Source organism: Leptopilina heterotoma, unplaced genomic scaffold, assembly GCF_015476425.1.
Source record: "Leptopilina heterotoma isolate Lh14 unplaced genomic scaffold, ASM1547642v1 Lhet_396, whole genome shotgun sequence".
NCBI classification, from domain to species: domain Eukaryota; kingdom Metazoa; phylum Arthropoda; class Insecta; order Hymenoptera; family Figitidae; genus Leptopilina; species Leptopilina heterotoma.
In genome coordinates, this window is record NW_025111061.1 from 927,999 (window position 1) to 937,988 (window position 9,990).

A 9,990-nucleotide genomic window follows, 5' to 3' on the forward strand; every position below is an offset into this window, starting at 1 on the left:
ATCAAGTGCTATTGCTTATACTGGCGAACCATATTCAGCAATCGAGAAAATTGCTCGCAAGAAAGAAGTGGATAATGACTTTTATGACGTTATTGAGAAAACATTTCAGAGAGTTCCTAATGATAAACAAGCTGAAAAAAAAAAATGCTATAAATAATCAGTAATAAATTGTTTAAAAAAAAGAAAAAATTTCAACGAATTTTAATTTTTTTTAATATACAAATACAGAGTTTTTGAAATTTTGAAAATAATCCCTGACTATTCCCTGACTACCAAATTTCCCTGATTTTTCCCTGACTTGCGGCCACCCTGAAATAGAGATCATTACAGGGTAAAAAGTATTCTACCTTACGCTCTCCGGGTTAAAATTAATCTGATTAATCAAGATTGTTTGAGGTCACAAATTGCGAATTCATTGTCAGATTCGTAATTGAGGACTCAAAAAATGTTGCAAAAAAATTTTAAGCAAATCTGTTGGAATTAGAAAAAAATTAACCTTATTAGTTATTACTTCTGCAATTATTTTTATTTTGTGTTAATCTTATTTTATATTTATATTGTAATTAAGGGGCTTGAAATGATATTTATTTGTAAAATTTTTAGTTACAAAAAATATATATTTTTATAATTTGCTTTACATTTTAAAGGAATACCCAACTTAGTTTCTAATTGTGCATTGCGCCAGCATTGGAATTTAAATATTCCATCAGCAATTGAAGCTGATCAATTGGATTTCTTGGAATTCTCTCCAGTTCTGCATTTTCATTCTCTTCCTCATTTCTAGCTCTGTCATCTAAAATCATGAAAAATAATTATACAAGTTACTTCGTAAAATGTACAATTTTATCTGTATTTGGCTAATTTATTTTTTGATGTATAAACTGTTGCAATTAAAATCAGTTAAAATTTAAGTTTGAAAAATACTGAGAAAAATATTTTTTAAAAGTTTTCGCATGCCTTTTCTGACCTTAAAAATTATAATAAATATAAATAGGAAAAAAATTGAACATTTCTTAATATTTTAAGTATAAAAAAATCAAGGATGCAAGAAATCCTAACAATAAAGTACATGATTCGATAAAAAAAACCTTTCTATTAAATGAAAATTTATTTACATCAAAATTATTTTGTATCATTAATTATAGTTCAATTCTTACCAGCATTACGTCTAAATAGAGGGATGTCTATCCTCTCCCCTCTTTGCATCTTTCTTGTTAAAACAAAATTATGCAAGCAGATTGTGGCCAAAACAATTTTAATAGAAGTTTCCAAGTGAAAATTTAATGAATTTTTTAAAATTTGCCACATGGCCGTTAGAATTCCAAACGCAGCTTCAATTGTATGCCGAGCTCTCGATATTCTAAAAAAGAAACAAATTTAATGTTAGTCATTTTACTCTTTACTCGAATTACAGTCATAAATAAGTATTATTTTAACAACAATGTTATAATCAAAGCAAATACCTGTAATTATAATGCCTTTCAGCATCATTGAGCCGTCTTCGACGAGCGAATGGAGTCATTAACGAAGTTTGTGCAGTGAATATTTCGTCTCCGATAAAAAATAGGGCATTCTGATATTTGAACCTGGTAGAGTTGAGCTCGGAGGTATGTTTAATTCATTTCTTTGTAGGGCATCGTGAAAATCCGTATTACGGGACGATGCTAAGTCACTCTGAGAACCTGCGTTACAAATAAACGTAATTACATACAAACTTTTAATTCACAATTGCTTCGTAAACAGTTTAACTTTTCCCTAATTCTTGCCTGCAGTGGGATTCCGATTACCGACGGCGCTAAATAGTGCATTGAACTAAATAGCGCTAAAATTATAATTCTTCTTTGAACATTTGTTGTGAATACTAGTCATAATTAATTACCGTTTGAATTTTATTCAAAAATGTAAGTACTAGCGTGCAGATTAAAAAAGAAAATCAATTGACGCTATAAAATAAAAAATCGGTAGAGAATGTCTACCTAATTTGTTATTTCATAGCGCCAGTTCATTTCCTCTTTTATTCTGCAAAAATAGTACTTACATTTATTACTAAAATTCTAATTAAGACTAGTATTTACAATAAATGTTCAAAAAAAGAATTATAATTTTAGCGCTATTTAGTGCAATGCGATATATAACGCCGTCGCTAATCGGAATCCCACTACTGTAGTGGGATTTGAATTCCCTGAATTATCTTTGACATAGATTTTTTTGAAATTTTATTTTAATTATTAATTTCATTTTTATTTTAATCAATTTTCAGGGTATTAATGTAACCCTCAAATTTTTTTGTATTTGAAACAATTCTTACCACAGTCACCAGCTTCAACCCAAGTAAAACGACATGTAGCGTCACAAATAGTGAGAAGTTTGAAGCTATAAAACTGCTTGTAATTATAAAACAAAGTCCCGGTATGTGGAGGACATTTTATTGCAATTTCCTTTCCGTCTATCGCTCCAATGCAATGCGGTAAATCCCATTTTGTTCGATATCCGGCAGCAATCACTCTCCATTCTCTTGTAGTTCTATTTCTCAAATACCAAGGTGAGAGTTCCTCCCAAATAACTGTACAAACTTCTTCCATCATATCATATATTGTTGACCGACCAACTCGAAACAAATTTTGGGTCGTTCTCACACTGTCACCATTGGCAAGTACACTGTTAAAAACACAGAAAAACATACTCAAATAATATTGGGAAAATATTACGTTTGTCTATAAGGGGAGATACCGATTCATTTCCATTATATTTCGACCACAGTCATTGCTAACTAATTTTAAAAAATAATACTTCGTAGAAATAATTTTTAAGTTCTGAAGATCTTGAAATGAAAAGAATTTTATTAAAATTTTTACTATTTAATGCAAAATTTGTATTTAAAGTGTACAAAGGTATTGAAAAATGTCTTTTTTTTAGGAATTAGGAAGTATAAGAAAAAAAATTTAATTTCCGGTAAAACTGTAAAAAATTATTTTGGAATTTGTTGATGATAACTAAAATTAATATAATTAATTGATAAATTCTTTTAAAAATATGAAATAATACATAAAAATATGATTTTAAAGTTTACCTGCCAAACAACTTAAATTTATCATTTTTACAAATTACTTACTTATTCGATTTTTGAATGTCTATAACGTCTTTACAGAAAAATGAAAAAAATATGAGCTTTCGTGATTATTTAAATGATCACTAAATACATGCACACCAAAAGTTTCACTTTGGTCTCGAACCTACTTTAAGAAATATTAACATTTTAAAATTATGCATTTTTTTTAGGTTAATACGTGATGTAATTTTTTCCAAGCTTGAATTTGTTTAGTGTAAATAATAATATTGAAGAAAATTCAACTTACAAAAATTACATGTATTAACCTTTAAAAGAATGCTTTATTTTTAAATAATAATATTTCCTAAAGTAGATTCGGAACCAAAATGAAACTTTTGGTGTAAGTGTATTTAGTGATAATTTTAATAATTCCGAAAGCTCATATTTTTCTATTTTTCTGTAAAGAAGTTACAGACATTCAAAAATCAACTAATTTAAGGAAATGGTAATTTTATTTTCCATTTTTTTTATATTTATCAAGAAAAAAGAAGAAAAGTAGGGGAGAGGGCCCTAAGGTGGTCACCCATCTTTTGAACGACTGTAGATTTTAAATGGAATTATATATAAAGGTCAATAATACGGCGTTTGAAACTTTATCTTATTACCTAACTTCCTATCATAAAGTTTTTTTTATTTCATTAATAAAAAAAAAGTTATGGCACTTTTTAAAAAAAGTTGAAAATTCGACTTTTAAAAAAGTGGCCCCAAGGTGGTCACCATACAAAAATTCACTAAAAAAGTTTTAAAAAAATGTAAAAAACGTATTACTAAGTTGTTTATTTAATATTAATTGTTTTTCAGGATCACAGAAACATATTACATATTTTTTTTGCACTTTGTCCTTTCGTCAAAAATGATACTTTTTGTGTATGTATTAGATAGGTAAAATTTTGAAAATAATTCTATTTCATTATTATTCATCATAAAACTTAAAAATTGATAAAATTCACATTCACAGTGATAAATGTTGCTAAATATGGCGTATAAACACATTTTCATAAAAAATCAGAAGTGACCACCTTGTGGCCAAAAAAGTGTCCACCTTAGGGCCAAGACACAATTTTTTAAACGTTAATGAAAAAATTGTTTAAAGCACAATATTAATTATATTCACTTGGAATATTATTGTACGATATATAAAGATAATTATAACGATTTTTACTAATTTAAAATGGTTAATTTCGATGATTTTAACACCCTGAGAAAAAAATTTCTCGATCATTTAAAAACAGAAATTTTACGACGTTCACGTTACAAAGAGACTCATACGACTATTTACCTCAAAACTTTACTAAAATCTTTGTCTTCTCAAATAATAACAATAACAAAAAACATTTGAAGATACTAACTAATATACAAAAATTTTCTTAGGGTGACCACCTTAGGGCCCTGACCACCTTGGGGCCCTCTCCCCTACATAAAAAATCTGAATGATCATTGAATAAATTTCATACTTTGTAAGTTTTTATTTCTTTAATGTTTCCATTTTCTCATAAGTAATTTGTAAAAATGATAAATTTAAGTTGTTTGGCAGGTAAACTTTAAAATCATATTTTTATGTATTATTTCATATTTTTAAAAGAATTTATCAATTAATTATATTAATTTTAGTTATCATCAACAAATTCCAAAATAATTTTTTACATTTTTATCGCAAATTAAATTTTTTTTCTTATACTTCCTAATTCCTAAAAAAAGACATTTTTCAATACCTTTGTATACTTTAACTTCACATTTTGCATTAAATAGTACAAATTTTAATAAAATTCTTTTAATTTTACGATCTTCAGACCTTAAAAATTATTTCTACGAAGCATCATTTTTTAAAATTAGTCGGCAACGACTTTAGTCGAAATATAATGAAACAACTGCTAAAATTTTTAACTATAAATATATAAAGTATGTACATATTCTTACTTTAATACTAAACAAAGTCTAAGTCTTGAGGGCAAGGGCTCTCTAAAACTTGTCTTTTGCAGTCGAGGGCCAACTAAACGATGCAGTGTTTCAAAATCATCTGGAGTCATCCTGGTCATGTGGTAAAACTCTTCATGGTCCTGATGCATGTAGTATAAGCATAACCGTTCATAGACACCAAATAAATTTCTCATAGCCGGCATAATATGAAATTTCACCCACCAATGTCTTAAAACGGGCGAATCGTCATATAATTGTAAAAACAATTGTACTACTTGCATCCGTTGAGCGATGACATTGATAATGGTGACAAAAACATTCATATTTTTAATAGTCTGAAATGATTATATTTATTTAAAAAAAATTTTAGACATTATTTCACAGAGTAAAATCTTTATTAATTATTGCGTTTGACAAAAAATTTTAGCAGATTGAGTTTCAGGTTATATTAAACGGTTAACACAATATAAATATCTTCCTTTTAAAATTGTATTCGCTTTATAGAAATTAAATTTTTTACATAATCAAAGTAAATACAAAACAAAATACTTACATTTACCGCAATACTTAAGCAACCTTACCTGGTTCAATGCATGCATAATTTATTGGAATATAAATATTAATATAAAACGAAAACATCACAATTAAAAATATAAAAAATTAAAAAAAAAACAAGAAACTAAAAACATTTTTAAAACTGCTCAGAATCACATTTAATTAAAATATAATTGATGAATATATAAACATAACCTTATTTTAAAATGTACGCGCATTGATCACGTGCATAAATTTAAAAATATTTTTCATAATGTATAAATATTATAAATCCAAATGTTACTTACGTTTAAAAGGAGGTCCGATATTATTAACAATTGCTTTTTTTAAAATATGTAACACTATATATATCTCATAAATCTAGATAAACAATATTTTTCACGATTAAGCCACTGAGCTGTGCGAGTACCTTTACAAAAAGTAAATTCCTCTGAACAAGAGGAACATGGAACGGACTTTTTCGTTTCGTCAAGTTGACAACTAGCTAAGCAAGAAAATTCTCTTAACAAGCTCTTTAACCAATTCTTGCAAAGCTGATCTCTTTAACATTTTCTATTGTGGACTCATCCTCCTAATCTACGCACCGGAGTCTAATACGCTAACTACTACGCTATTCGCTCGCTTGCGGATGTGAGCATAACAAAACCCATATACAGTACCGCTAGGGAGCAAACAATTTTAGCAACTTATATACAACAATAAATAATAATTTAAAAACAAATTAAATATTTTAGCATTTTATGAATATTATGTAAATGAATCTAGTGTTTTATATTTATAAATAATTAGTTGTATACTTTATTTATAATTAAAAATTTTTTTTGAAACTATTCAAAATAATTTTTTTTAATTTGTTTAACTTTCATTTATACATTACAAGTAGGTCCCTAAAGGTTAATTGATGAATTATACTTAAATGCCATGTAAAATTTATACAAAAATGGTTTTTATTAATTAAAATTGAAATAATCGAACTATTAATTAATTATCAACTTGAATTATTTTTAAAAACTTTGACTTACCTTTTTATGAATTTTTCGAATGCTAGCAATACAAATCTCACATTTATATATATATATATATATATATATATATATATATATATATGGGACATTCCACGTCAACACGGACAGAGCTCTAAACAAAAATTGCTTTGATGGATTTAAACGTTCTAGGGCTTAAAAGATTTCTACGTTCATGTACTTTAAGATGCCGATGGGCGTTTTTTGCAAAATTCCATTTCCGATGCCAATAGAACTATCAAAAGTCAAAAGGTCCAAAAATCTCAAAATACTTTTATGAATTAAAAGCAAAAAACGAGGTAAATTATTCTGTAACTCATTCTTTATCAGTTTTTAGGGTTCCCGAATATAAATCTAAAGTTTTTTTTTTAAAATCCAAAATGGCGAATTCAATATGGCGGACAAAATTCAAATTTGATCAGGTTCGATTAAAACTTGTTACTCGGGGGTTTTTAGGGTCGCTGATTACGAATCTGAAGTCACTTTTTAAAAATTCAAAATGGCGGATCCAATATGGCGGAAAAATTTTTTAAATTTGATCCGATTACCTTAAAACGTGTTACTCGGGGGCTTTTAGGGTCGCAGATTATGAATATAAAGTTACTTTGTGTTTGAGACTTCAAATTCATAATCAGATACGCTAAAAACCACCGAGTAACACTTTTTAATTAAATCTGATCAAATTAAAAAATTTGATCCGCCATTTTGAATTTCTACAAAGTAACTTCATATTCATAATCTGCGACCCCAAAAGCCCCCGAGTAACACGTTTTAAGGGAATCGGATCAAATTTGAAAATTTTTTCCGCCATATTGGATCCGCCATTTTGAATTTTTAAAAAGTGACTTCAGATTCGTAATCAGCGACCCTAAAAACCCCCGAATAACAAGTTTTAATCGAATCTGATCAAATTTGAATTTTGTCCGCCATATTGATTTCGCCATTTTGGATTTTAAAAAAAAAACTTTAGATTTATATTCGGGAACCCTAAAAACTGATAAAGAATGAGTTACAGAATAATTTACCTCGTTTTTTGCTTTTAATTCATAAAAGTATTTTGAGATTTTTGGACCTTTTGACTTTTGACAGTTCTATTGGCATCGGAAATGGAATTTTGCAAAAAACGCCCATCGGCATCTTAAAGTACATGAACGAGGAAATCTTTTAAGCCCTAGAACGTTTAAATCCATCAAAGCAATTTTTGTTTAGAGCTCTGTCCGTGTTGACGTGGAATGTCCCATATATATATGACGCTCCACGAGAAAAGGGACCTTATTTACTCTTGTCATAAGGTCCCTTTTCTCATGGAGCGTCACATATATATATATATATATATATATATATATATATATATATATATATATATATATATATATATATATATATATATATATATATATATATATATATATGAATAACAATAATATTTATTATTATTAATAATTCATATTTTCACATTACATTGAATAAACGTGAGAACCGAGTAAATTTGGGTAAATTATTTAAAATTAAAAAACTGAAATATTGAAATCGAACCTAAAATTATTTTAAATATTAGCACTGCTCATTAGCCCTGATTAGCACGTCCAGTCTGGACCAACGCGTGGTTCGATCGTCACTGGTCTGATTAGCCCATGGTCAGACAGTCTTTTCAGCGCCCAGTTAGAGAATAGACTGTCTTTCTGGCACCACACTAGAACCCAACAATTTTTTTACACGGGTTAATCTAGTATCTTTGGAACCTATAGTGTGTGAATTTATTTTGCGCTAAGAAGTTCACTACCAAACGTTGGGTCGTTAACAGGCAACAGGTTAAAATCGTACGTGGAAAAATTTTGTGGAAGTCTAGAGTCCAATGATTTCCCGATTAGCAATCAATCATCAAGTCTGTCTAACTTAGACGGTCCATCAAGTCCCGAATCAGTGACTTAACAGATGGGCTTATTAGAAAAATTCTAAGTCAAATAAGTCCGTCTAGTAAGGTGTTATTAAGACCGTCTAGATTTGGTCTAGGATGTTATACGCGCATGCGGCGATCTTAGAAATACTAGAAGACTAGGGCTGTTTTTAGCACTCACCCAGGGTTATCCCCGAGTTAAATATTATCCAATCATCAAAAACATTCTGATGGTCTAACCAATCACCATTAACCCGGAGTTAACTTGGGGCGAATGCCGAAAACAGCCATGATTTCATCACAATTGTCAACGTGATAAACTTAAACTGTCACTTTTGCTACGTAATCTGACATCGAAATATATTAATCTCTTGTATTAACAAATAATAACTATTTTACAAAAAATTCCTATTTTTTGAGTAGAAAATAAGATTTTTTACAATGTGTAAATGGAAATATTATTTTCGAAGTAAATTGTAGTGTTTTATTTGAGGTGGTTCAATGTAGACACACATTCTTCAAAATAGGAAAAGTGTAACTGGTTGAAAAAAAATTAAATTTCATTATTTAATCATAATAATTTGTGTTTGTAACGTGTGTATTAACTAGAGGAGTACTTCAGTTTTATTTTGATACAAAAACCTGATCAAAATTTGTGAAATTTAATTAGTTCTTGGACTTTATAAAAAACCTGTTTCAATGTAGCCCTACTCTCCCCTAAATTTGTTACAAATACTCAAGTATTTAATAAAATATAAGCATTTTAATGAAAAATAAGGAAATCTTAAGTAGTCGTATTAGACATTTTTCCCTTTTTTCTATAGTCGGACATCTGTCAGATATTTCGGATTTATAAAGTAAAAAAGATAATTTTTTAATTGCTTCCTGCTGGAAAATTGAATTAAAGCTTTATTAGAAGTTAATAATTTATAATATTTAAATCCTACACTGAGAAAAAAGAGGACGCGTTGCACAACTTCGAGTCATGTTGCACTACTCAACCCTGTGTTCTGCTAGACACTTTTCTGGGCGCGCAGCGTTCCTCTGAGTCGAGGCGAGCTGTATTTAAAGTGTATTACACGCTCTTTGGGGAGCGCTGCACGCCCCAGAAAGTGTGTAGAAGAATTCAGGGTTAAGTCGCGCAACGTGACTCGAAAATGTGATGCAACGTGCCCTCTTTTTTCTCAGTGTATAAGTTTTAATATTTATTATTAATTATCAACAAAACTTTGAGCTACTCATTGCGCTATTCGAAAATGGTTGCATCTATAGTCGGACACCATGATTTTTAAAATATTAAATAAAATATTTCTTGATTAATTATTTTGTAAAATAACACTATTTTCATAAAATATAAACTTCATACGTTCGTTCAGTATATACTTTAAAGTAATTATCACAATGCATTATTATTTATTTGACAAAAAACACGAAAGTGTCCGACTACTAGTACTGTCAGACTATACCCGCATTTACCCTATATTTACATA

At 28.7% G+C, this 9,990-nt stretch overlaps 1 protein-coding gene across 1 annotated transcript; it reads right to left on the bottom strand.

The window, feature by feature from the left end:
- Window positions 1–658: 658 nt before the first annotated feature.
- LOC122506093 lies at window positions 659–6,239 on the bottom strand. Its single transcript, XM_043618087.1, has 6 exons — window positions 5,869–6,239; window positions 5,027–5,361; window positions 2,309–2,658; window positions 1,464–1,682; window positions 1,158–1,360; window positions 659–793 (listed from the first exon to the last, which is right to left on the bottom strand). The coding sequence occupies exons 2-4, from the start codon at window positions 5,347–5,349 to the stop codon at window positions 1,522–1,524; spliced, it is 834 nt and encodes a 277-aa protein (XP_043474022.1). The 5' UTR covers window positions 5,350–5,361; window positions 5,869–6,239; the 3' UTR covers window positions 659–793; window positions 1,158–1,360; window positions 1,464–1,521.
- Window positions 6,240–9,990: the final 3,751 nt, after the last annotated feature.

Bases quoted from the DNA above. Each gene is read 5' to 3' on its own strand.
- LOC122506093 (XM_043618087.1), bottom strand. From the start codon at position 5,349: ATGAATGTTTTTGTCACCATTATCAATGTCATCGCTCAACGGATGCAA. The intron at 2,659-5,026 runs GTAAGAATATGT...TGTTTTTAACAG, and splicing joins AGACTTTGTTTAGTATTAAA to TGTACTTGCCAATGGTGACA. The intron at 1,683-2,308 runs GTAAGAATTGTT...TTTGTAACGCAG, and splicing joins GGTTGAAGCTGGTGACTGTG to GTTCTCAGAGTGACTTAGCA.